At 44.5% G+C, this 27,829-nt stretch overlaps 1 protein-coding gene and 1 long non-coding RNA gene across 2 annotated transcripts; both read right to left on the reverse strand.

Annotated features, from left to right (window-relative positions):
• Positions 1–7,828: 7,828 nt before the first annotated feature.
• On the reverse strand, positions 7,829–8,500 carry LOC119394736 (uncharacterized). Its single transcript, XR_007416379.1, has 3 exons — positions 8,444–8,500; positions 8,178–8,325; positions 7,829–7,910 (listed from the first exon to the last, which is right to left on the reverse strand). It is a non-coding gene; the product is annotated as an uncharacterized LOC119394736 (long non-coding RNA).
• Positions 8,501–14,288: 5,788 nt separating this feature from the next.
• LOC119394737 (aminopeptidase N-like) lies at positions 14,289–21,879 on the reverse strand. Its single transcript, XM_037662043.2, has 5 exons — positions 20,921–21,879; positions 18,943–19,098; positions 15,092–15,194; positions 14,646–14,769; positions 14,289–14,482 (listed from the first exon to the last, which is right to left on the reverse strand). Exons 1-5 carry the CDS (start codon positions 21,877–21,879, stop codon positions 14,289–14,291), a joined length of 1,536 nt encoding a protein of 511 aa, XP_037517971.2.
• Between the last annotated feature and the right edge of the window lie 5,950 nt (positions 21,880–27,829).

Consider the following 27,829-nt stretch of genomic DNA (forward strand, 5'->3'; position numbering starts at 1 on the left):
AACGCTGGTATTCAACAGTTTGTTAACGTAGTGTATATCGTGTAATTGTCGTATAACGAAAGTATATCGTATAAATAAAAGGCCTTATGCTACAGTGTGAATCTGTCTGGGTATTTTGAGCTTTACCTGCTCATGAGCATCGAGTAGAGTTATAATTTCTTAAAGAATTTATCATATAACATCGAGTAACAAAGGCTGGTATTAAGCAGTTTGTTAACGTAGTGTATATCGTGTAATTGTCGTATAACGAAAGTATATCGTATAAATAAAAGGCCTTATGCTACAGTGTGAATCTGTCTGGGTATTTTGAGCTTTACCTGCTCATGAGCATCGAGCAGAGTTATAATTTCTTAAAGAATTTATCATATAACATCGAGTAACAAGGGCTGGTATTAAGCAGTTTGTTAACGTAGTGTATATCGTGTAATTGTCGTATAACGAAAGTATATCGTATAAATAAAAGGCCTTATGCTACAGTGTGAATCTGTCTGGGTATTTTGAGCTTTACCTGCTCATGAGCATCGAGCAGAGTTATAATTTCTTAAAAAATTTATCGTATAACATCGAGTAACAAAGGCTGGTATTAAGCAGTTTGTTAACGTAGTGTATATCGTGTAATTGCCCTATAACGAAAGTATATCGTATAAATAAAAGGCCTTATGCTACAGTATGAATCTGTCTGGGTATTTTGAGCTTTACCTGCTCATGAGCATCGAGCAAAGTTATAATTTCTTAAAGAATTTATCATATAACATCGAGTAACAAAGGCTGGTATTAAGCAGTTTGTTAACGTAGTGTATATCGTGTAATTGTCGTATAACGAAAGTATATCGTATAAATAAAAGGCCTTTTGCTACATTGTGAATCTGTCTGGGTATTTTGAGCTTTACCTGCTCATGAGCATCGAGCAGAGTTATAATTTCTTAAAGAATTTATCATATAACATCGAGTAACAAACGCTGGTATTCAGCAGTTTGTTAACGTAGTGTATATCGTGTAATTGTCGTATAACGAAAGTATATCGTATAAATAAAAGGCCTTATGCTACAGTGTGAATCTGTCTGGGTATTTTGAGCTTTACCTGCTCATGAGCATCGAGTAGAGTTATAATTTCTTAAAGAATTTATCATATAACATCGAGTAACAAAGGCTGGTATTAAGCAGTTTGTTAACGTAGTGTATATCGTGTAATTGTCGTATAACGAAAGTATATCGTATAAATAAAAGGCCTTATGCTACAGTGTGAATCTGTCTGGGTATTTTGAGCTTTACCTGCTCATGAGCATCGAGCAGAGTTATAATTTCTTAAAGAATTTATCATATAACATCGAGTAACAAGGGCTGGTATTAAGCAGTTTGTTAACGTAGTGTATATCGTGTAATTGTCGTATAACGAAAGTATATCGTATAAATAAAAGGCCTTATGCTACAGTGTGAATCTGTCTGGGTATTTTGAGCTTTACCTGCTCATGAGCATCGAGCAGAGTTATAATTTCTTAAAGAATTTATCATATAACATCGAGTAACAAACGCTGGTATTAAGCAGTTTGTTAACGTAGTGTATATCGTGTAATTGTTGTATAAGGAAAGTATATCGTATAAATAAAAGGCCTTATGCTACAGTGTGAATCTGTCTGGGTATTTTGAGCTTTACCTGCTCATGAGCATCGAGCAGAGTTATAATTTCTTAAAGAATTTATCATATAACATCGAGTAACAAACGCTGGTATTCAGCAGTTTGTTAACGTAGTGTATATCGTGTAATTGTCGTATAACGAAAGTATATCGTATAAATAAAAGGCCTTATGCTACAGTGTGAATCTGTCTGGGTATTTTGAGCTTTACCTGCTCATGAGCATCGAGCAGAGTTATAATTTCTTAAAGAATTTTTCATATAACATCGAGTAACAAACGCTGGTATTCAGCAGTTTGTTAACGTAGTGTATATCGCGTAATTGTCGTATAACGAACGAATTGTATATCGCATAATATATCATTAACGAACTGTATATCGTATAAACACGCGTTTCGAGAGCGTTTTAAAATGCTCAATCTTGCTTCCATCGCAATTGAACTAAGACTTCAAAACATGTAATAAATAAAGCCGACTACTTCGCCGCAAACATCACCTTTACTTCCACATAACCTGCAGCTTTTTTAAGGTTCCAGATTTTTAATTTCTCGCTCGTCTTCGGCCAGAAATTTGCTGATCTGCTTGTACTGTGACGCCATCCAAGCCTTGTTGGCAGCGGCGTTATTGTCCAGCTGCTGAAAAGCCCAGGTGACTTCGGCCGAGGTCCCGTTGAAGTTGTAGAACAAATTGCGAACCTTTAAAAGGAAAGGAGAAAAAAAAACGATAAATTTTTTGAGCTCGTATTTGACATTTTGATAATTATCCTGTTAAACGAGCAGGTTAAACTGTTCGTATAACAGGCTGACAGGCTCATTTGACAGACTCGTGAGAAAAATTGTCGAGGCTGGAAAAATAGCGTACCGTCAGTCGCGCGTACGAATAAAGAACTGTGCTCTCTGGCATCGCTTGTGACGGTGCAAACGCGCCCACTCCGCTTTCTTGGAAGCTTTTCAATAAGGTCCAGTTGTCATTGAACGTTTATCATGTCCACAACGAACGTTTCTGTATAACAACGCACTATGTTTATTTCGCTCAACGATTTCACACTGCTTAACCCGTTCGTTTATTTAAAAATGCCGAGAAAACTTACTTGGTCGAGCTCCTGATCGTTCACCATTTTAGCGGCAATGCGAATCAAAATTTCCACGAACTTCGCGCGCCACCTGCGAGGTTTAGCGGTAAAATAATAAGGACGTGTCGTCGTTGACAGTACGACGACCAGTAACTCAAATCATAGCAACAAGTTGTGTAAAAAAAAAGTGTTCTTTGTTGCTCTTGTGTCCCTGTTCGCTTTGCGCTACTCACTACGAAGATCGTGTATCAATAAGTCCTAATTTGAACTGTGTTAATTGAAACAATCAACTAAGCCTCGTGCTGTTCCTTGAACACTTTCATCCCCCTTTAGTTAAAAAGGTCGCGCTACTTACGTCAAAAAATTAAATGCATCCATAAAACACTAACTGCATCACAACAGCAGACAGCGACACCTACAGAAATGAGGTTTGAAGCTCAAGGAAACAAGTGAAATGTATCATGCACGCCTGTGCACAACATCAAACTGCTCTCTAATGTTTTAAATGAATTCCACGTAAAAACAATACAAGCTGCACCGCCGCAGACACCACGAAAGCTAATAAAGTAGTTAGGTACAAATTTCATTTTGGCTGCCAGCTACCCTTCTTGCGTAGTCAGGGAGCTCTTACATGAAGAACATTGACGGCCAGTTCTTGCGGATGAAGTCGAGCGTGAGGTTCCTTCCTTGGACGCTACGCTCAGCGACGGAGGTGAATATGCGACGCAGTCAAACACGTTCAACAGTTTCTCGTTGAGGGTCTTCCTCAGGAGCCTGGGCACAATAGAGACGACTCGGATTGCGTAAAAAAAAAATTAATGACAAGTTTCACACATTGAATTGCGAGACCAGCCGTTCCTTCTGTCCTATTGTTTTCTATTAAAGCGATAGCCTTAGATGCGTCATCAGACGCGAAAATTGGCCGTCGGCGGCGTCAACACGAATTATGCGAATCATCATCACGTGATTACGTCACAGATCACCAAAATGTGTGACGTCGTCGTTTGGTCAAAGGTAGACCGATCCCGGAGGCAGTGCAAAACCACGCTAAGTGCAGAAAGCTTTAAACGAAGGGGCGAGGTCAATCAATTTTGACTGAGAAGAAAAAGTTAAAGAAGGTTGTTTTCGCGTTTGAGTCGTCTTAGGCGAAGACAACAGGTACCGTACGACTTTTTCTTAAACATTCTTTTTCGATAAGTAGCGATGATTAGTACCAGCAGTGTGACCTGTTGCTTCTGTCAAACAAGACCCTTTATACCTTCTGGTGTTCTCAAACCAGTGCGTGGTGTAGTATCGGTGATTTGTGTCCTAAGACTCCGTGTTTATTCACTTGTTCCTTATGACGTTTTGCAGCCAGTTCAGCAATCGACGCGGGTGCCGCATAATCTGTATCAGAGATCGAAGTTCAGGTATATGTGCTTTGTTTCTGGTAGCAACTACTTTGCAACTTGTATGTTTACAAGCAAATTAAGCGCACAAATCTAACTCTGAGCCAAAAAAAGGCAGAACAAAACAAAAAGAAACTGCCCGACCTAAAAGCGTCTGCTCCTCCGGCCCTAAATGACCAAACAGCAATCATTAAAATAAGAATCTGAAGTTCTACGCACCGGAACCGCGATGTCACAATAAGGCACGCCGTGCCGAGTTAATTTTGACCATCCGGGTTCCTTAATACGAACCTAAATCTAAGTACACTGATGTTTTTTTTTTGCATTTCGTCCCCACATACCCTCTAAAGACCCCCCACGCAACGTATTCCAAGCTCAGAATGCGACCGCGCTGTGACTGGGACTCGAACCGGCGTCATTGTGCTTAGCGGCGCAACACGGCAAACGCTAAGTCACCCTTGTGTGTAAAAGGCAAAAAGACCATCGCAAAAGCACGACAAGTGTAACTGAAACGCGCGATTTCCGGTTCTCGAAAAAAAAAGGGAAAAGAAACAGGCCAGTTGCTCCTCAAAGTTATCTTCATCTTGGCGCGTAAGACCTACTCCAGTTTCTTGGACAGTCCGGGAAATCCCCGTTTCTTGAACACGATCGATCGGGCGAAAAATCGATTCGCTGCACTCCCATATTCAAGGCGCTCGTAATGATGCAGGTCAGCAGCAGCGTGGGCTCACTCTTGCAACGAGGGCTTTATTTTTATTTATTTTTTTACTGGGGAGGATACGCGCCAGCCTGAAAGGCAACTGAAACGTGCCAAAGCTCACGCGCGCTCGGCCCGAAACCGCGCCCCAATTAAATCACTATAAAAAAAGAAGAGGAAAAGAAAACTCGGTTTGAGCAATAGTTTCAGCACGACAACGTTCGACAATATCGACAATGAAATGGCTGTCCTTGAGAGCTGGTAAAAACTTGAAGCTTGTTCATGCTCTTGTTTCTTCGAGGCACGGTTTTTTGGGGCTGAATTAAAAAGGATTTTCTGTTTTATATGTTGTCTTTAAAATTTCGCTGTCGTCACCGCTAAAAAAAACTTGCCATGCGCCAAGATTGTCGAAAACTTGCTCTTCGGAGCAATCATAGTATAGGTGTTTTTTGTGAACACGAGATTTTTTCAGTATCGACTGTCGTACGTTCGTCTACAATTCTACAACATACCGACCTTACTGAACATACCACTGTGTGTGCACCAGAAAAAAAACGAAAAAAACACTGCTACGTGCTATGCTCACATATTTTTCATCTTAATTTCCTTCGTTGATTAAAAAGAAATTGAGCAGTGCAAGCAAGATGATATTCCATATGACAGCAAGAGGAAGAAGTGGGAGCTAGGCGAGTCCTATGACGAAGTCCTCCAGCAGATTCCCTGTAAATGATTATATTAACAGAATTGTTACCAAGAAAGCAAAATGCATTCTAAAACGGTTGTAGATAGAATGATGTGCTCAGGTCAAGAAATTTGTAGACACATAATGGGATCGTCTGTCGCAAGACACCGGTAAGCGAAGACGGACGGGAAAAGTTTTGTGATATACGGTGTACATGAAATACGTTGATGATCGGGCTGCAACCTACGCATAATTTCGTATATAGTCTCGGGGCAGGAATGTGCAATTACGTTCTGGTGATCCTCTGATTGGTGGAGCAGCTCAGCGCCCAGATGAACTCGGAGCGCTCGAGTCCCGGTTCGTGCGCATGCTCCACAAAGCGGTCCCAGACGAACCTCCAGTCCGAGTAGTCGCCCCGCTGTACTGCCGTGCAGTACACGAAGCCGCGCTGGTTGCGAGGTATCCTGCGTTGGTACCCGCGGACACACGTTGAGTGCTACTTGGAGTACGGGGCTCGAGGCTGCCACGCTATACTGCAACTAGCGCACTGAACACACCTGCACTCCACAGCCATGTCTCACAAAAACAGAAATGCAAAAACAAGTTTCTCCTTAATGGCGGAGCAGCTCTAGGGCTGGGCCTGACAACAGACCAGTGTCCGTCATGTCATGCTCCGGTTACCAGATACACCCACAGATGACGTGACTGCTTCGGTCGCGGACGAAGCGGTATTTGTAGGTGGCGTTGGCCGGAGAGGTGGTAATGCGAGGCCGCGCTGGGCGCGAGGAGGAGCGGCGCGGTGGAGACGAGGCGACTGACGCATAGAAGCGGGGTTTTAAGTGCGCCGCGCGGTTTCTGAAGATGGGCAAGACTTCTCGTACGCCCGAGGAAGACGACACTCGTCGCGAGCGGCAGCGGGAGTTGGCACAAGAGCGCTGCGCTGTTTCGGCAGCTTTCACTAGTTCGAATTGGCTTTACCTTTCTTTTATTTCTTTAGATAGGGCTTTGTCAATGAGGGCGCTGAATATATATATATATATATATATATATATATATATATATCAATAGAAGCTCTGTAACATTCCATTAGGATTATAACACTCATTGTAACATATGACCCCCGTACGGCGTCTCTTATAATAATATCATGGTTTTGGGCCGTTAAACCCGAGATATTATTATTAACATATGACCTCTTCATGTATAGTGCATATTGTACTTACACGTATTATTTTCACAATCACCCCCTCATCCCCGCATGAGATGCCCTCACGGCCCCTTTGAGTCATATTGATATAAAATGCTTATCTTGTTTTCAACACGCTTCACCTTGACAACAAAATGCTCAAAAACATGTTTGTTGCCACGTTACTTGCGCAAAAATTACATTTGCCTTTAAGCTTGCCGTAATAGTAGCGTGCAAAGTTACGGACGAAAACCAGTGGAGTTAGCGAGCTGAAAGAAAATTTCTTAAGACTTCGTCATCCGCCACACGTTATACGAGTTGCACATGCGAAACAATAAAGTCACAGCAGGGGAACGACAGTTGCTGCTTATGTAAGTCAGTGAGCAAGATATAACCAGAATATAGGCGCGTGCGCACGCTCAATTACAAACGGCTGGCAGTACTAAAAAAAATGAGGCTAATTTTCGGAGTGAAGGAGCTTGCGTTGTACTCAACTTGTTTTGCTGCCGACTGGCGCTCTTGAACGCCTTGAAATAGTTGACTGCAGCCGACACGCAGGGGGCGTAGTCGTAACGACAGGCGAGCGCGTAGATGTCTCTGCGCAGTAGCCTGCCAAAAAAGATGAACACTCACACTGGCAGCCATTGGCGAAAGATTTCGAGCAGTCGTATCAGAATACTATTAGGCAGACCTCATTTGAATACGTACATACATATGAAATGGTAGCTGATACATACGCCGTAAGTGAGAGTCAGTGTCCGTTTCTTTTTTTTTTTTAGTGACGCGTGGATACTCACGAATCTGGCTCCAAGTGCGTTTTGATTTGATATTCAGCGGCGTTGGTTAAGTGAAACAAGAGACAGGCGGGACCGCCAAAGTTTGCATAGCTATACTTTGTGTACTTCGAAAGTACAACATGACATAAGGTGTGAGACTTAAATCAGAGAGCAAACAACTAACTTTAATCCGACTGCAGCAGATTTTGTCGCTGGGCATTGTTAATGATTATCGCACGCTTAAGCGCAGTGACGTAAATACGAGCACAACCAAGCTTACATATTCGCAGTGACCCAGTTTTCGAGATGAGTTGATTAATAAACGCTGCTTCTGGTGATACAGAGTTATTGAGAGAAAAATAAAGCGATCTTTCAAGAAAATGAAATTAAACTTGCGTTTTCTGAACATCGTCGGTAGGCTTCTCTTCCCAGTTTAGCGCCGTGTAAGCGGAGGTGATGAGACGCACGACAAATGCCTAGATGCAAACAAATGAAAAAATATATATATACAATTTTGTTACTGTAAGATACAGCCAATTAATCGGTGAAGCGAGCAGGGGCAAGGATCTTGACAAAATTAAACTCTCTTGCGATTATAATATGTTCAGGAAATCTAAATCCAGAAAATGCAGAATTTTCTGCTAGAAAATGTGGGAATGTTTCATTATATGCGTCGAGAAATGTTTACATAGAAGGAATTTCGGATATTAAGTACTCGCTGGTCAGTCTGCGTAAAGACCCACCTTCCAGGACGGGAATATGTTGGTGCCCAAAAGAAGCTTCTCGATGCCTTTCCAGGCATTGAAGACTGCTTTCCACGGCAGAAACTCTCTTTCCTTGGTCAGGTAGCGACTGGCAGAGAAGGCTAGGCTCATTTGAAGTGCGCCCGACCTAGCACCGAATGCGAACGCAACAATCAAGAAATCGCTTTCAAATTGACTTGTTCACTTTTACGGATAATACTGAGTGCATTAAACTCCCAGATTGGTCTCCCGACATACAAACTTACCGGGCAAGGTCGTAGATGTCGCTGAGTATTTGTGCCCTGTTTTGATGCGGTATGACCTGCAGTGTAATAGATGCGGTGAAAATAAATAGGCTTGGAAAAACTTCGGAACGCAAAATACATACTCAATCTTACGTTGGAAGCTTTCTCGTGTTCAACCTATCTGGCAGCCCGAAAAAATATGCGCCTAAAGGGATTCCACCTCCGAACAAATTAAGTTGACAATATTTTTCGTTCAGCTTGGGTGCGGATGACGACATAACGAGGTAAGTGAACACATTTTGTCGTTAGTACCTCAAGGGCTCAAGGGCAGGCTTGTAAAACGTCCGCGATTCTTAGGCAATTTCTTAGCATGCCAGTTTTGCTTTAAGTAATGTAATAGATATGTGTCTAGTGCAATAGATATGTAACTCTACCATCATACCAGGCCATGTATAAGGTCCTTTAGATATTTAGAGAACAGGAACAGGAAGATATTTAAAGAACAGGCCTTATAGATATATAGAGAACAGGAATCTTTCGATAAGCGACCGATTACCGCAAGTGTAGCAGCCGATTCTGTTCCTTTTTCATGCGTTTATTTGAGCTGTCGCTTTTATCTGGCGCTTAATGTGTGAAATCATGCTACCACCTTAGAAACTCACCAGCCGCATAACGCGTTGCTTCGTAGTGGCGTATCGAAGAGAACGAAATATAGCCGATGATTGAAACGAAGTCACGAGAGCAAGCAGCAAGCTTTCGAGAACATCTCGAAGCAAAGCACGAAGTTGCGACCACAGAACACAAGGGCGGGAACGATTCACTAACCGTGTGGTCTTTCTTCAATTGTTCGATGAGCATCATCCAGTTCCGCTTGTCGTAGTTGACGCGGTAGAAGCCCTTGGCTTTCAGGTTGAGCAGGAGCCAGGTCGTGTTGAAGGGAACGTCAGTCAACTTGCCTGCGAGAAACAACCGCCACCGCAATTGCACGACTGTGATGCGTCCTTCGAAGCCCTTTTGCGATTACTGTGATTAGTTGTTCAAAGCCGTATGTCACTTTGTACAAGGAGTACCGCCGAGAGGCAGTGTCATTTACCATCAGGCTTTGACAACCACACGACGGGAGGGTGGTCCTTGAATTGCGAGAATGGACCGCCGTTGGAAAAAGTGATCGGAATGTGCCACACGTTGCTGAAAAAGGAGGGAAAGCAAGTCAGACAAACCCAAAATCAGGCTGTTTATGCAAATGCGAGAGAGTATCAATGCGTTGAGATTGAATGAATTGCAGAAATCCGTGGATTTCTAACTCCGCACCGCGTTCGAAAATATCACACTAAAATATTTGCGGCTCACGACGTCACTCCTGATTGCTTTTTCAGCGTTTCAAATTTAATGACGCAAAGGGCGAAGAAAGACGCCAACGAAATGACATGTGGGTTCACGCATCCGCCCAAAGTGCTATCGCATTAAAAGCGAATCGGTCGCGATCCCTGACCTGTTTTCCAGGCGAGGTTCGTTGAGGAAGTAGCGGCACTGTGAGACCTTGGCAGTGCCCGAAGCGTAGAATCGTTTCACGGTTACCAAGGGGTAGCCATCTTGCCTTGTCCACGAGTGCATCACCGAGGTCAGGTCCATGGGATTGCCCGACATGTTTTCGACCTGTCGAAACATCACACATGCACGTAATCCACATATATTTATACGCAGCACATAAACATCACGAACACATATCATGCACATCACATACGCATCACATACACATCACATATGCATCACACACATCACGAACACATATCATGCACATCACATACAAATCACACACACATTAACACACATTCAAGCGACGGTTCGTTTCAACTGAGCGTGTGCTTTAACTGCAGTGCAGATACCATGAAATAAGTTTATGAAGTCGAGAGTTTGGCGGAAACCCGCCTTCGCCGGGGAAAGACATGGACGAAGGAAACACAGCGCCGACCAAAAGTAAAAAATATATTCTTATAAAACCTTTTTAAAAACCTTTTTTTTAAAAAAAAAACCTTAAAAAACGGCCTTTTTAAGAATATATTTTTTACTTTTGGTCGGCGCTCTGTTTCCTTCGTCCAATGAAATAAGTTATGCTAACGCTCCTCGCTCCACGCTCCCCCCTCCCCCCAACAAAAAAAGAAAAAAGGAAATCTTCATAGAATAAATGTGAACTTTCTCAGGTTCAACGTATTGCCGGGTCACAGCGGCGCATGAACGAAACCTTACCGTAGCCAGAATTTGTTTAGAAGGGCTAAAGAAGAAGCCGGCTTATTTTTCTGTCAAATGCATGTCAGATATACATGTTCATATAAAGAAGACAGACAAAAAGCGCAGCAAAGGAAAATCAGTAGATGTCTGCTAGTAGCGGAGAGTGCACAACATGAAGATGCCAGTTAGGCAGAAGTTAAATCATGTTGCCGCAACATTAGATTCCTATTTCGCTGAAACGCATGACTATCGGGAAAAGAATAATGTCTAACGTTATTTTGTTTCCATTTCCCCCGTGTTCTTTAAAATGAGTCAATGCTACATATGCGATGCATATTAGCGCCTGCTTTTTCTCGGCAACAGTATGCGTCCCTTCATCTATAGCCGTGATAGCGTAGATTTTGGAGGCAAGGTATGTCAACCCGCAACAAAACCTGCTCATACCATTAACAGCGACCGACAACATGCCCAAAACATTTATGCGGCTGAGTGTCGTTGGCTATGCTGATGGTAGCCCGCATGTCATTGTCGTTGTTGTTGTTGTTGTTGTTGTCGTTGTTGTTGTTGTTGTTGTTGTTGTTGTTGTTGTTGTTGTTGTTGTTGTTGTTGTTGTTGTTGTTGTTGTTGTTGTTGTTGTTGTTGTTGTTGTTGTTGTTGTTGTTGCGACATCTTGCCAAAAGCAGGCGCACAAGTCGAACGTGCAGTCGCCTTACACCAGCCTCAAGACATGCCTCACGTGCAAAAGTACAGCCACTTGTTTTGTGGCAATTAAAAAGTAATGTCAGCGAAGCACGCTTAAACATTTCGAACTGCTAGGCAGTACCTTCTCGAAGGCCCTCCATACGTCGTCCTCGTGTATGCGCTCGTGCCTGTACGACTGGAGGAACTCCTGCGACAATAAACACAAGCACTCATGTATCAGTGGGAACGCAGTGGTTACCGATACACGGCTGCTCCATAAAAAAATTATACAGAGGTTATGATAGCGCTAGTTTACGCAGCGGGTACTCACGCTCAGACCTTTCCGAAAGCTGTTGTTGCTCAAGAACGCCTCCACCATTCTTACCAGTGAGAGTCCCTGGAAGTATTTACAATATTCGCTCAACGTTTCACCACGTGATGGCAATACGAAGAGTTAATGTTGAATGCCCAGTTATTCATTCTGGTGCAAAGTACCTTCTTGAGGTCGACGTTGATGAGAGGGTTTTCGGACGAGTATGTCGATGGATTCTTCGTCCGACAGCGCGTAGTGAGTACCCAGGCTGTCCGAATACAACGCGTCGTGAACGTCGTAGACGAGCTCCAAATCAGCCTGGTTGCGAGAAGAGCAAAGAAAACTAAGTGCGGCAACGTCGTCCACTATATATTTTTAAGCGAAGATTTTATCGTGCTCACGAAAAAAGTCACAGTTTCGCCGCAAGGGCGAAGCAATGAATGCGATAGCAAGAAACTAATGCTATACGAATTAAAATGGATACTCTCAGTTTGAACAGCGCTCCTGTTGCAAAGGCGGCCGAAGCAGCGAAGGAAACTAGAGTGCTTCAAGTGTCGAGCTGTGACACTTGATAGTTCGCGCTCATCTTCTGTTTGTTCGTTTAGCGGCGTCCCTTGAGCTCGAGTGACTTTCGTACGCTCCGTAACATGAGCGCGGACATCACGGTGAAAGCTTGAAAGCGAGCTCGCCGACGACTTTTAATTGCGCCCGTCGCGCTCCTAGCACCATCTCGCTGGTAGTGAAGAAACGCTTATAAGCGCCTACCGTCTCTGAGTCCGTCCAGCGGTAAAGCAGGTAAAGGGTGTGTATATAACGCTCGCCGTTAGCTGTCGAGGATCTGCACTTTGTGGCGTAGTGGTTAGCGCCACTCGCTGCGAAGCAAGAGGTCCGAAGCGCGGTTCGATTCCGCGCTTCGGAAGCATTTTTCTGAATTATTTTGCTCAGGGGCTTTATATATATATATATATATATATATATATATATATATATATATATATATATATATATATATATATATATACTTATACATACACGGTGCATGACGGCGGCGACGGCGACGGCAAAATTCAGCCGAGACTGTCCATATCAAATCAAATCAAATTTTTATTCCGGTGTACAGCGAACACTGTATACCGAGGAAATTGGGCTAAAGGTGTGGTAATACACCTGACGAGGGCCCAACTTCCCTTCGGTAATTGCTACCGCAATGAAATGGGGGCTGCGGGATGATCGAAGGCTACAAATTTTATTTTTCTATCGAGCGCTCGTTCTAAGTACGGCGTATGTCTTCTTTTAGCAACGTTCGGAAGATTAGTTTTCAATGGTACGTGTATGTAGCTTCTAAGTCAGCGTAAAAGAAATGGTTAGAACGTGTCAAGATGTGGGACTAAATCGTGATACGAATGCTGTAATAACCGAACATATGGCTATGTCATTTTGCATTCACCGTGAACCAGTAGAGAAATACGAACTTGGAGTTTTTTTTTTCTTGTACTTGTCGCTGAAGTAAGCTTCCGGCATGCCCTCCTTAAGATGTACACCACACGCTTCAGTCGCTTTTCGGTGTCACAAAAAAGCAACGCTCCAGTCGAGCTGGCTCCTTGTCCTAGGAGATGTCCCCTGGCTTTTCGTCTGCAGCTTGCTTTTCAGTGACGAACCCTAACCTGCCCTTTCATGATAGCCGTAGATTAGGTATTTCGTTGTTATTAAAAAAAAACGATAACCATGACCTTCATGTGTAATTAGTGTTACGTTGCATCATATAAACCCACTTGCGTAAAGCGAAACTGAACCACTTTTTCAGTAAATCGCTGATGCCCGAAAAAATCCCGTCGAGTTAGAGAAGAAGACACGATAGAAAAAAGCGCCCGTGCTGTGTCGCCTATTCCAGCAACTTACGGTGCTTGTACCGCACAGTTCATTTGAAGTTACAGTACGAACAAACTATATTATAGCTCGCAAAGTACAACTTTTTTCTTTGTAAAGCTTGCTTTTTTGCGCAGCGCAGATGTTTAAGGTGCTGCCGTTGTACAGGATTCAAAGGAACGCCGTCACCACCATAGCACGTGTATAAAATTCGACTTGCGCGTGTAGCACGCGTGTGCTGCGCAAACCAAGTAAAGTTCATTTGAATCCGCAAGGATATATGTGAAGTATTACGGGACTGGTGACTTACGGAATCCCAGTAGGGATCGATTTTCTTCAGCGCCGAGTACTTGTTGAACCCGGCCAGTGCTCGGCTCAGCCAGATGTTATTCCATCCAGAAAGCGTCACGTGGTTTCCAAACCACTTGAGTTGGCAAAAAAAAAAAACGGAAAGAACACCGACAAAGACTGATATATTAAATGTTATAACTTCAGAGCCTCTAGAATGCTACAGCGGGGTTGATGTAAAGGTTTAAATAGGAGCGGACCAAATTATATCGAAGTATATTTATTGGTGATTCCTAAGGTACATATAGTTTGCGGCCCTATCTGGTTATTTGAAAATCTGTATATAACTGCGAATTTTTACTGTAAGAAACAACTAATACGCACAAGCATGCTATCATGCACTGAGTTTCCTAAGATTTCGAAGCTTTCAGTCAACATCAGTCCCACATTTAAACGTCACTACGTACACTGCGTCAAGTGCGCTCCAATCTATAGATTGAAGTCAGTGTGAACGCACAAACTCACCTGCGCCGATACGGCGTGAGCTAAAGCCGACAACCGCTGCAAAGCATCCTTGGCCATCGTCTTTCGTGGATTCTGAAGGACGAACGTCGGCTCTTTCATGAAGATCAATCCAAAGTAGCCGGACGTGTCAATGGAGCAGTTGGAAATGATCACGATATCTGAAATGCCGAAGAGCAAGTTTTGGCTGTCTGAATTCCTTGTCGTTCAAGTATTCTGGCGAATAGCCGACAAAGCAAAAGCAGCGAGGCCGCGGTCCTTACACGGACAAGTGTATAATCATACAAGTCACGTGAAATGCGTTCATAAAGTATTTGGGCTTACCCAGTTTCGGCATCGGATACTTCGTTTCATAATAATCTTCGTAATGCTCGAGTAATTTTGGCACAACGTCCAGAGCCAGTTTTTGTGCCAGGGCCGTAGCCGACGCACGAGTCCAAACCCTCATCTGAAGTCAAGTGAACGAAACATTACCGAGCTTACAGTGTATTCAAATGGGACATGCGCAGAACATGACGCGTGGAAGTGAATCCTGAAGTTGAGCTAAGACTAATGTGAGGGACACGAACGACCGTATTTCAGAATATAACATTAATGTAGAAAGAAACGAAATTCGGTTAAGTATACTCTTGTACATCAAATACTTTTATCGCATCTGGCAATGAAATGAGCACATTTACGACGGGGATTGCTGCGGCTGCTCTAGGCGATTCGGAGCTGATCATGTGACCAAGCACGTGGTTATATGTCGTCGAGGCATTAATGCTCACCGTGCCCTTGCCGAAGGACGGAAAGTCGTTCAGCGTCATGGCGATGAGCAGCGTTGGTATCCTCGGCGTCCTGGCAAAAGTGTCGGCCACAAGGTCTGGCGTCCTTATATACATTAAGAAACAAAATTTACGGAATTGTACGATTGTATAACAGCATAAAAATATAACTAAGTACCATGATACGGAAATCCAAATCACACAATGACGCCCATAAACCGTTCTCACAATATAAAATTTGAATTTTCTTGTCGTAACACATGATGCGGTGCTTCGGGAAGCCACCTGCCTATGCGAATCTGCCTCAAAACATGTGAACTATCCCTTAGCTTGTCACATTTGTGCAACCAATAGCAAAACAAATCACGAGGGGGAAAAAGAAAGGTGAAAGCACAATTTCAGTATACAGTGTAAAACTGGAGTCAGGGCTGGGCAAAGATACTTTAAAATTGTATCGCGATACGATACAAAATACTCAGGCAAAAAGTATTTGAGATACAGATACAAGATACTACCGCAATAATTGTATCCGATACGATACTCGCCAATTGTATCGTAAGATACTTCGATACATTCGCAAATTAGTTATTACATATCCATATTATGTAGCAGCAAACGCCCATGCACAAAAATGTCTGCTAGTACCCTAAAAGTTTGTCTTTCTTGCTCAAAGTACATTAGTTCAATTCCGAAACAACTAACCGGTGTTTGTTTAAGCTGCTTAACAGGACATCTCTTTATACACTTTGCTGACAGCGATTCTTGCTTGTCTTTTTGTAATTGATGGGAGTCGCTGCTCAGCTTGCCGACCAGCTAGCGGGTTGCCATCTAATCACAAGAACTTTAATAAGAAGCCTTCACACGATGGTGCAAATACGGGCGTTACCTTGTCCGTAACGGAGAATTCACACTAGAGAAGCGAAGACAAAGCGAAAGCGCCACAGCGGCCGGGAAACCGTATTCGCGCGCGCCGAGAATGTTCACATTTGTTCTGCCCCTCTTGCTTGCCGTGGCTGCATTGGCCGCTTCGAGAATTCATTCTATTTTGTCCGTTTCCTGAGCATTTAATTTTTTACCGAATTCAAGTAATGCATGCAAAACACAGAAAATAAATGGCTTTCACCTTTTCAAACCATTGTTTCAGGATATACACCAGCAGAAACTACATAAGTGGGCACGCCAGCAGCAGCGGCGGCGGATTCACCCGGCTGTGTTAAAGCGAGATACGTCGGGGCACGCCGGACTCGCTGCCGCTTCACCTTCGGCGAATTCCAGTCTTCTCAGCAATCTTAATCCAAACCAGGCTCTCAAGGAACGCCTTCTTGTCGAGGCTGTCAGTTTTGTCGTGTTGCACGGGTAGTTTGCAATTGCGCGATTGCGCCGATGCGAGCCAGCGCCGACGCCCTGGCCGCAGTGTTGAATCAACATTGCGGCCGGCCGTTGCTTACATCACGCGGTTTAAGCTAATGAAAACAAAGCGACCAAAGTACGGCTTCCCGTGAAGCGGAAAGGCGATCCACTTCGCGTGGCGGAAAAGTCGGTCTCGGACCGATTTTTTCGCGTCGGGCTTGCAGCCTGGTTTTCAGGCCGCTTAGGCGGTGGAGGGAGTGAATTTCCGGTGAGTTTTGGCACTTTCGCCCCCTTCGAGGCCAAGTGTGAACGCGCCTTAACGGGACAGGTGTATAGCAGCAGCAATGCCGGAAGCGAAATTTTTTGTGACGCGTAGTGTATATGAAGGGGACATACAACTGCAATGGCTGTTCATATTCTACGTATCTGCTGCTGTAAAGCGTTCGTTATCGATATACTCACTAACATGAAATTTTTGAACAATTTTTCTTAAACGAAAGAATATCTGCAACCCGGAAAAGTCTCAGGCATATTGTATTGTCACGTGGTATAGGGACGATTAAGATGGCGGCAGTCAAATTGTAGAAACGAAACTCTTTACTGAACTAACTTAAGGCTAGACAATAGAAAATTCATTGCAAATGGAAGATTGCCTGAAACGACTCGTTGGGACACTCATGAGGAAAACGGAGAACTTGGTATAAATGTTTCTCGAATCTCCGATCTAACGCCTTTAAGATGGCTCCTTATAATTTCCGTTATTATAATGCAAATTCAGTTTCGTTGTTTTATTAAGCGGTAAGCAGAATGTTTAGTACTGCAAACTCAGGACCTGCCACGGTGGTCTAGTGGTTGTGGTGCTCGACTGCTGACCCGAAGGTAAGGGGATCGAATCCTGGCTGCGGCGGCCGCATTTTCGATGGAGGCGAAAATGCTTGAGGTGCATGTTCTTAGATTTAGGTGGTACGCTAAAAAAACCCAGGCGGTCGAAATTTCCGGAGGCCTCCACGACGTCTCTCGTAATCATAACGTGGTTTAGGGATGTTAAAATTCAAATATTATTATTACTGTGTAGTACCCAAGGCACGTCCACATGATTATATATTTGTTTTCAAAATCGCCTTGGCAGAACAGTAAAGTCAAATGAATTATAAATGTATTAACAGTAGCAGAAATAACGCAGACACATAAAAGCAACAAAAAAGCAGAGGACTTATTTTGGCAGCACGTTACAAAAGACGCATTGCAGCGACCACACCGGATAAAACAATAAAGAGACCTAGGTAATGTATGGAATGAAAAAGGACAGCTAAGAAAGCATTTGTGTTAACAAGAAAATTATGATTTAAAAAAGATCTTTGTGTATATATAGACAGCAGGGAAAAAAAGAAAGATACGGTACACCGAGATATATTTTGTTAGGCAAAGTCTTGTTCTATTAGATCGAGTATCGGTATCGGTGAAGCTATAGTTCTTAGCACCTTATTTGCATATAAAAAAAAAGTCGATGTCGTCGCATGTAAGCCAAACTTACATCCACGAGGTCCTTCAAATCGCCGGTGTGTGAAAGCCATGAAGCGCAAGGTAGCGTTGTTCTTGCATGCTTCAGATTTCGTAATGAAGCACTATATAGGCAAGAGATTCTTCAATACGACACTAAGCGGCACAACGATTTGCGTAACAGACGCTGCACTCATGGAAGACGCGACGCAGGACCGTGGCTAAGAGCAAGTGTCATGGAACTGACACAACTAAAAAGAAAAAAAAAAGAATCTAGAAAACAAAAGCTACGTGAGCTGGCCGTAGACGTTCGCGCGCTTGTTTATGTCGAGACTGCGCGAGCGCTGCCACGTGACTTTGCTAAACCAATAGGGACGCGCTGACCTTATTGCCTGCCCTCACTAGAGGATTCTGGCAGAAAAATAAAATTATGTCGCTGCCCTTAGTTTTATTCAGGTGGCTTAGTGGCACCAGTACCAGCTTGAGAAGCGCAGTTAGCCAGCGATAATTGTGTCGCGCGGTGGTGTTGCGGTAGCAGTATCTTGTATCTTAAGATACAGGATACATTCTTGAATGTATCGGAAATACAGATACTCGCTTTGCAAGACGTATCGCGATACAGATACAAGATACCCGAAGAGTATCTAAGATAGTATCTAAGATACATGTATCTTCGATACTGCCCAGCACTGACTGGAGTGAACGTATTATCTTGGAAGTATAATACTCCTTTCCTTCTTTCTTTCTTTCTTTCTTTCTTTCTTTCTTTCTTTCTTTCTTTCTTTCTTTCTTTCTTTCTTTCTTTCTTTCTTTCTTTCTTTCTTTCTTTCTTCTTTCTTTCTTCTTTCTTTCTGCGTTTTCTCTATGGGCCTGTATTCAATGCATAAGTTATGGAATACATACTCTGGAACTGGTTAGGCAACGTATCTTCTGGTACTTTTGGTGCTGGCCTCAGAAAAGTTTATACACATTTATCCCATAAGTCCATGCATGCTACACACTACCTTCTTTCCGTCCTATAGACTGGCATGTTGGACACAGCGTTGACTGCCTTCTTGTGCACGATGGTAATGTCAAAGCTGGCCGTCACTGAAGGGTCGTCGAAACAAGGAAACACCCTACGTGCGTACGTGGGACGCATTTTCGTGAGAAGAGCCCACCTGCACGTGTCAAGCTCAATGTCAGTACTACTATTAAACATAATCCAGCTGACAGACGTTCTTGTAACGTCTGCAAAACACCAGCTTTCTAAGGTATGTAGATAAATCGTGAGTTAAATCCTTAAAGAAGTCATGAACCACGCCTCGGTCTTGGTCAGAAAACACATCCTTCGGAAAGCAGACACTGCTATGAACAGCTCAGCCAAACCTTGCAGCCATGCGCGGCAGAAAGAGTTAAGACGCGGAGCACGAAGTTGCCATTTTCTTAGGCGCCCACTTTTCACACAGAGACCCGTCCTCATTCTCTTCGGTAGGCGGTGCCCCTGCTGTGTGACGTTACACGACAGACAGCATGCTATTGGCCTGTAACCGACATAAATCGAGAGCGGCGTTCACATCAGATGCGCTTCTTGCTACGGGGTGCCGCCACTTGCCGGCGCCGCACTCCTCAGTCTGCTAAGTTTACACGGTAGCCACGCTTGCGCACACGAATCACAGCGAGAGAGAGCGATCGCGTTTAACCACACGCGCTCAAGGTCATCACGCGCGCTGACGTAATGTCTTTCTCCCGTGCCATCCCTCCCCGTGTAGCTTCCAGTGCGCACGTCGGGACGAGAAAAGGCAGAAAGTGCTCAGAGCGCGCGCCAGACTCCCGTAACTCCGCTCGTTCTTAACGGATTCGAGAAATTTTTGCGGCAATCGATTCAGGAGGCAGTAAACTCCGATAATGGGGGTATTCGATGATTACTTGCACAAGTGGTTCATGACCCCTTTAACATTCCCACATCATGTGCACGCGCGCGCACTCACGCCTTCTCTCTTGCTTTCCTTCCCAACATTCAGTGCAGAGCGAACACTGATAAAATTTAAAGCATATTCATTAACCGTGGGCATAAACGCAACTGTCAGATATTTACTACATCATCGTACAGCCTTCGTAAAAGGTAATAAGGTCGCTCAGAGCCTGGGTGCTGCAAAGTCTACAGAATTCTTGCTTGGGACATCTTCGAGAGATTACAAGTATTCTTCGAGGAATAACAAATAGAGACACAAATAACGTAACTACAACTTTCTTGGGACGTCTTGAAGACGACCCAAGAAAGCTGTATAGTTATGGTCGTAATGGACTTCACTTGCTACTCCTCAATTTTCTTTTAGACACCGTACATATATTATTCCCCTATAGTCATCGCCGTATTTGTCACAGTAGATAAATAACTGTAGGCATCACTACCTTATTTTTGTTCAGAGCTGAGAGGACTGGTGCTTTTACAGAGCGTACATGAGAGTTCTCCATATCCGATGTGCAAAACAGTCTACCTTTAGTTTTGTTTTATTTTATAAGACTATGAAGTCAGGAAATGACTGTCCGAACCAGGGCCGTAGCCAGAAATTTTTTTCGGGGGGGGGGGGGGGGGTTCAACCATACTACTGTATGTTCGTGCGTGCGTTTGTATGTGCGCGTGTATATATACGCAAGCAAAATTGAAAATTTTCGGGGGGGGGACCCCAACCCCCACCCCCCCCTGGCTACGCCCCTGGTCCGAACACTATGTTCTTCGTAATAGCTAGATAATTATGTAATTGTATGACTTTTACAAAGAAAGGTACCGGCTTCTGGCTATGTTTTTTTTTTCGCATTCAGTTCTGGGAAGTTATATCGCGAGTAAGGTGTTGCGAAAACCGCGTACCAGGTAACGTACTCATATCTCGAAAGAGAGAATGAAAGAGAAACGAAAACGTTAGCAGTACAATGCAAAAATGAAGCTGTGAAATTCGTCATATATAAATTTTATTTCGCCACTAACGTTAGGGCACTCACTTGTGTCGCTTTCCGGGTGCATCGATGTAGCCGACCCGGTACAGTCCTTTGGGCTCCGTGCCCACCGTACCCGAAAAGCGCAGGGTCACGTTGTAGCGTTCGTTCCTGTGCAGCTGCTCTCTCAGTCGAATGTGGTACAGGTCCTCGATTACGTTGCGAGACGTGTTGTCGATGCGCAGCGGCTTCTGGACGCTCCTAAAGGTGGCCACGACGTTGAGCACATCCACTGCCAATCCGGGCGCGGCGTGTAGCGCTATCTTGTCCGTGCGCTTACGGCACACGAAAGTGATGGTGACGGTTCCGTTGAACGAAAAGTTGGTCGCTTCGTCCATGCTTGGCTCGATCTCCAAAACGTAGTGAATGGGAGTGGAACCTTCCAGGCCAACGCGGCGCGTCCCGTGCACGGTCGGTGTACTTGGAAGGCGCGTCGTCCCGGGATTCGTCGCGTCCGTAGCATTTTTCTCGGCCACCTGCGCGCCTTGCTCAGACCCGTGTTTCTGAATGCCGGCGTTCACTGGCTCCGGCGGAAGCAGCGGAGCGTTCACGACGTGCTTCATGTTGCGCATAGTCTCGATCGACGACTCCTGGTCGGAGGTTTCTTCGTCTCCTGATCGAAGTCTCGGTAGAACGTTTCCGATGGTCGTGTTCGTCGCCGTCGCCGCTCCAGCGTGAGTGTTTGTGCCGAAGTACCACCACGTGAGCGCACCTCTGGCACGGCCGACGCTACGTCGAGGCACGGCGGTGGTGGACAGCGAGCGGTGCGGAGAGCCGGAGACGGACGCGGCGCCGAAGCCCATCATGACGACCACGCTGATCACGAAACACGAGGCCAGGCAGACCAGCTGCCAGGGCTGGTGTTTGACTACCGCTGCTTGTGCGCTGTCGCTGACAATAGAACGAAAGCGCTTGCTGCTCGGGTCGCTCGACTCGGCAGCTGCTCGGCGCGCAGACGACGCCATGTTGCGGGTACCTGTGCTTGTCGACATAGATGAGCACGTAAGCACTTGCGGACGGCTTAGGCCATCAAAATCCTGCCCTCATGTTTCAGATAAATACATATTATGTATTTATCTTTATAGATGTCCGATCGCTGTAGCGATGGGACATCTTTTTTAACCGCGAAGCTGTTTAAAGCTTGAGGTTCGGCCGGCGTTGCTCGGAAAAGCTTGCCCACTCGCGCCTAGCCTCCTCGACACGTTCAGATAGGGAAAGCCTAGCCTAGCCTAGCCTAGCTTCGCCGAGAAGACCACCGAAAGAGAGAGTGATGTGAGGGTGAGGATGTGGGGACAGGGTAAACATTGTATAGTAGAGAATAGCGAGGAGGTGGGAAAGAAAAGTGAGGGTGAGGAGGAGGGGAGAGGGTAAAGCATAGCATAGCCATGTTTAGTACAGTCTAGCAGGGGGTGGGAAAGGGGGGTTAGGCTGAGGAGGAGGGTAAGGCCACCAGCTCCGCTGTTTCCTCATTCTTCGCACCACTTAGTGCGTAGCTGTCCCAGTTTTTGTTTCTTTAACTACATATGCGATCGCAAAGTCACTGTGATTCATCGCAGTGGCATGAGTTATGATGCAAAATTTGAACAGCCACGTTGCGCAAAATACTTCGTAATGTGCTGCTAGAGAGAACAGATGCTTAGTTATTCTGAGATGCGGTATGACGCGGTCACACTCGTCTTGAGCATGGTTAAATTTGTATAGCGGTGCGTGACACTTTCGATTTCAGTCTCCTAGCTTCAGCAAATACGACCTATTGCCAAATAAATATGCTTACCTTGCGTTGGTTTGTTTGTTTGCCTTAAGGAGACTGTGCGCCTTGGCCCTTAGGCTTTTCTTCTTCTTCTGGCCGATATGCATGCACCTCGAGCTCCATGCCTAAATTTTTATTTACACAGAGCTGATCTGGCAGCTTCCCCTAATTGTTCTTTTTGTGAAGTACGTGAGACAACAGATCATTATCTCATTAACTGTAACAGATACTCTACCTTGCGCAAACTTACTTTAGGTGTCGTCTTCCGACTCCTGAGGTTAAATTTAAGTGCACCAAATGTACTTTCTTTCGGGGCTTTTTTCCTTGGATAGAGTGACGGGAAGATTGCCGATGCCCTGCAGAAGTTTCTTAAAGGTTCACAAAGATTTAGGCTATAAAATCAATCTTTACTCCTGTTTTTCTACTTTTCCAAATTGCTTTATTTTTTATTCAAATTCTCCGCTTCGATGCGTATATATTATATCCTATTATTCTATTCTTAATATTTTTTGTTCCATTTTTACTTATTTCATCTTAAATAGACAAAATTTAAGCTTTAATTTAAGAATATATGTTAAAAGCTATCCAGTTCTTCGCCAATCCCCCAGCGTGGGTGTGTGCCAGAGTTTCGAAGACCTACTTTATACTCTACTCTACTCGAGCTCGACGGTCGAGACATGGTACCCGCCTCGCTTGTGCAAGATTATTATGTTACGCGATGTTGGCACTGTTCGCGTACTGCAACTTGTGCCCTAGAACCTGAGCCGACTTTAATAACGTCTTTCTAAATTGCCCGAACAAACCCAAGCCCCCTTAGCAAGGGTCAGAGCGCGGGGTCAGGCCGGGCCAGGGGTCGCCGAAGCGCAGTGTCCATCTAAGCAGCCCGAGGGCCCATCGTCGTCCTGCTTCTTCCTCCTCAGCCCCTCCCCCCTCACATGAGTCTTCGTGAATCAATAAAGTTGCTTACCTACCTATACCTACACGCACTGCACACAGAATCAATCTGCCTGTCGAGGCTGGACTCAAATACGTTTTGAAAATTCGCATCCTTATCACGACTGCCCTAAAGAAGAGCTTATGTCTAAGCCCGTTTCAACTAGGAAGTGACCCAGTGACAGTACGACTTGTTTGGGATGGTCAACCTGTCTCCATGCGCCCGAAATCTGCTCTAATTGGACAATGTACACAGATAATTGCATCATCATTGCATCGTCAACCGACCATCTGAGTAGAGTAGAGTAGAGTAGAGTAGAGCCTGGAAGCTGTGGCTCATACCCACACTGGGGGATTGGCCAAGAACCGGTTAGTTTTTAAAGGAAAAATTGAAATTGAAGTTCAAACTTTGTTTAATTAATACGAAAGAAGTATAAATGAATTAGAGTTAAAATTATACTACTAATAATAATATAGAATAGAATTGAATCAATAAAACCGATAATTTTGGGGAAAATAGAAATAATATTTGGAAAGGTAAATTTTACAAGTCTAAATCTTTTGAACCTTTAAGAAACTCCTGCAATGCATCAGCAATCTTCCCGTCACTGTGGCCCAGAGAAAAAGCCCCGAAAGACAGTACATTTTGTTCATTTAATTCTAATCTAAGCAGACGGAAAACAACACCTAAGGTATTTTTGCGCAAGGTAGAGTACCTCTTGCAGGAAATGAGAAAGTGCTTCGTTGTCTCATGTATTCCGCAAAAAGGACAATTAGGCGATGCTGCCAGACCAGCTCTGTGTAGATAAAAATTGAGATAGGGAGTTTGACAACGTAGTCTTGTGATTGCGACTTCTATTGCTCGTGATTGACATACTTTACTATTCCACTGATGACTTAAATGCTGGAATTCTAACATGGTCGTTAATGACGGTGCGGAAAATTCTTCTAACATCATTTTCCTCCTAAATCTAGCACCTGTAATGAATTTGGATGCGGGCAATACCTGAATTACCGGGCCATTCAATGATGACCTGGCTAGCGCGTATGCCATTTCATTCATAAATATGCCCTTATGCCCAGGAACCCACACTAATTTGATGAACTTTATGTGCAGTGGAACTAATGATTTGAACGCATCCAAAACATACGAGTCCTCGTTTGCAGTGAGGGAGGAACATACTGATAGTGAGTCCGTCAAAATTATTGCGGAGCTTATTGATGCTTCTAATTTACGTAAGGCTAGACTGATGGCTAAAAATTCTGCTACAAAGATGGGCACAAAATCTGGAAGGCGAAGTGGAAATGACCAATCTAGAGTAGGAGAGAAAATCCCAATTCCACATTTTTCTTCATTTTGGGAAGCATCCGTCGCTATCACTGTCTTAATTGGCATATGCTCCAGGTAATCACTTAATATATCGTTAATAATCGGTATGACATTAGCTTTGCATTTTTTGGAAAAATGTCATCAAACTGTATTTTAATAGAGTTGTTACTATTACTGATTATACACAGATCATTAATTTGAACGTTTATTTTGTCAAGAAGGCTTTCTATAACTAAAATTTGGGGCTTATGAAATCGCGGCCAATATAATCCAAAATACAAGTCAGGACGTGCAATAAAAACTGTTTCGGAACGTCTAACGGAGGATTCATACAGCCTTAGAAATGCCTGTACTGCTAACAATTTAAACCGGGTAGCAAGTGAGGGGAGTCTAGCTTCCATATACAGGACCTTTATTGCAACAAATTTAGGAAGACCTAGGCATAATCTCAAAGCTTGTCTCTCGAGAACTACAAGAGGATGAAGCTTGTAAGCAGCAGCCCCAGCGTATAATATGCACCCGAATTCAAGCACTATCCCTGAACATATATAGTCTTCTTCTCCTTCTAATTGCCTCTGTGAGAAAGAGCAGAAAGACCCTCGATATATCTCTCATGCAGCCACGTATCACGAGCGCCACGAACAATTAAGCGCATCAGAGAACAATACGCGATTTATTGATGATAGCTCAAAAGCGGCAGAAAATCAAGACACCAATCCAGGGGCTCAGAAGGTGCTTCTAAAGTCCCTGTATAACCGCTTTGTTAACCGTTCTAACGGTATGACGTACCGTGCTGGTCGATGGCCATGGCACATTACGTAACTCAGGTAACAGTGGTCGCTCCGCGACAGTGGGACAGGGGCATAGTTTGGGTATACTATAGTTCGGGCCATTAGATGCGTGCAGAATGTTCGATGGTTTTTATCGTGCAGTACGTCAACAATGTAGGACGGGCCGTCCTCTGTGAGGATGCCACATACGAATGATGTTTTTTGCCGTTCTTCGCAGATTGACACAACCTTAATGAAAACCAACAGACAATGAAGACAAGGAAGGTATAGGGGACGTTATTTATACTCTTTTAACTCTGTTGTAGTAATTACGATATTGCCACGTGCGTTTCTTATTATCACTTTTGCTGTATTCGGTTTTCGCCCACAAAGACTGTCAGCAACGCTCAGCGCGAAGCGCGCCTCATTGTTCGAGAACCATCGCGATCATTGTACATCGTTTTGTTAAGACTGTGCGCAAGACGCGCACACTCGAGCTTATTCTAGAATTTGCGCGACAGCCAGCGATAACGCTGGAATATTCGACGGCACATGTTTAAATGCCGACGCGCTTCACCGCTTGTCAGTTCGACGGTCGACGCTCTGTTCGCCGCTATCAGTGTACGTATTGCTGTAGCTTGACTTTCAGTTTCCCGGCCACAAGTTCGGCCTAATAAAGAGTTTCATCTCGGACGTGCTGACTGCTGCCTTCGTCGACGTCACGACCACGTGACAATATGTGGGAAGAAAGTAATGTGGACGAAAAGGCAACTTGTCGCCGGCAGGGACCGAACCTGCAACCTTCCGGTAACGGTGTGGATAACGCGGTGTGTTATATCGCAGGATAATAATCATGCGATAAAACGGTGTGTGCCCCACAATAGTAAGTGCGAGTAGGACGTGCCTGCGGATGGATGGATGCGTGGATGGATGGATGGATGGATGGATGGATGAATAATTTTATTGAGGTCCTTCGGTGCCTGCGGAAGTTCGGCGTAAACCACAATGCATGCACCAGGGCCGTAACTAAGGGAGGGTTGAGGGGGTTCTCTGACACCACCCAAAATTTTTTCATGCTTTAACTTTTCGGATGACACTAAAATACTTTTGCATGTCTTCACAGCGACCACCAGCTGCCAAAGTTAGTATTCTACACACAAACACCCCCCGAAAAAAATTCGCTGTATATATAGCGAGAGGCGAGAGATAACGCAGAAATTTCCGGGGGGCGGGGGGAGTGGAGGGGAGGGTAGGAACCACCGACTTCCCGAAATTTGAACGTTCGCAACCACCCTCTGGCAGGGGTGTAGCCAGGGGGGGGGGGTTCAAACTCCTCCCGTAATTTTTCAGTTTTGCTTGCGTATATATACACGCGCACATACAAACGCACGCACGAACATACATAAAGTATGGTCGAACCCCCCCGGAAAAAATTTCTGGCTACGCCCCTGCCCTCTGGCTATGTCAGTGCTCTCATACCAGTACGTTTTTCTGTGGTATATATTATTTTCACCCTCATTAACGCACAAAACTGAAAAGCCAAAATTTGGTGTCCATTTCATTAGGGTACGTGGCTATGGGTGGCCACCATAGTTTCATTGCAGCGTTCCTGCACCAATAAATCATCAATATTCATGGTTGATTCAACGTTTGCCAACATCGTACTTCTAGCAAGAACTACCATATGCGACAAATACGATTTTGTGGAGTCCTTTTACCCACCCATTAGTTCACTCCCCGTGGTTTACCCAGCAGCGCTCTTTCCAAAGGATCAGGGGCGTAGCCAGAAATTTTTTTCGGGGGGGGGGGGGGGTTCAACCATACTTTATGTATGTTCGTGCGTGCGTTTGTATGTGTGCGTGTATATATACACATGCAAAATTCAAAAATTTCGGGGGGGGGTTTGAACCCCCCCAACCCCCCCCCCCCCTTGGCTACGCCCCTGGACAGAGGTGATGCAAATAATATTCGCGAGGCGTGACTCTGGTCATGGCCTCTAAGATGGCAGGCGCAAGAGAAGCGCCGCACGTTTGCAATCTCGAAGGCCATGCTCTAGTGTATGTGTTTCGGTTTCGCTTTTACACGAGTGGCGCTGGTGTCCTCAGTCGCGGTGGCTTCTGGTATCGTTATGG

This window comes from Rhipicephalus sanguineus, chromosome 5, assembly GCF_013339695.2.
Source record: "Rhipicephalus sanguineus isolate Rsan-2018 chromosome 5, BIME_Rsan_1.4, whole genome shotgun sequence".
Taxonomy (NCBI): Eukaryota; Metazoa; Arthropoda; class Arachnida; order Ixodida; family Ixodidae; genus Rhipicephalus; species Rhipicephalus sanguineus.

Excerpts from the sequence above, each read along its gene's own strand:
- LOC119394737 (XM_037662043.2), bottom strand. The coding sequence starts at position 21,879 with ATGGCGTCGTCTGCGCGCCGAGCAGCTGCCGAGTCGAGCGACCCGAGC. Across the intron at positions 14,770-15,091 it reads CGTCCTTCGGCAAGGGCACG|ATGAGGGTTTGGACTCGTGC; the intron begins GTGAGCATTAAT and ends ACTTGACTTCAG. Across the intron at positions 14,483-14,645 it reads GTATCCGATGCCGAAACTGG|ATATCGTGATCATTTCCAAC; the intron begins GTAAGCCCAAAT and ends TCGGCATTTCAG.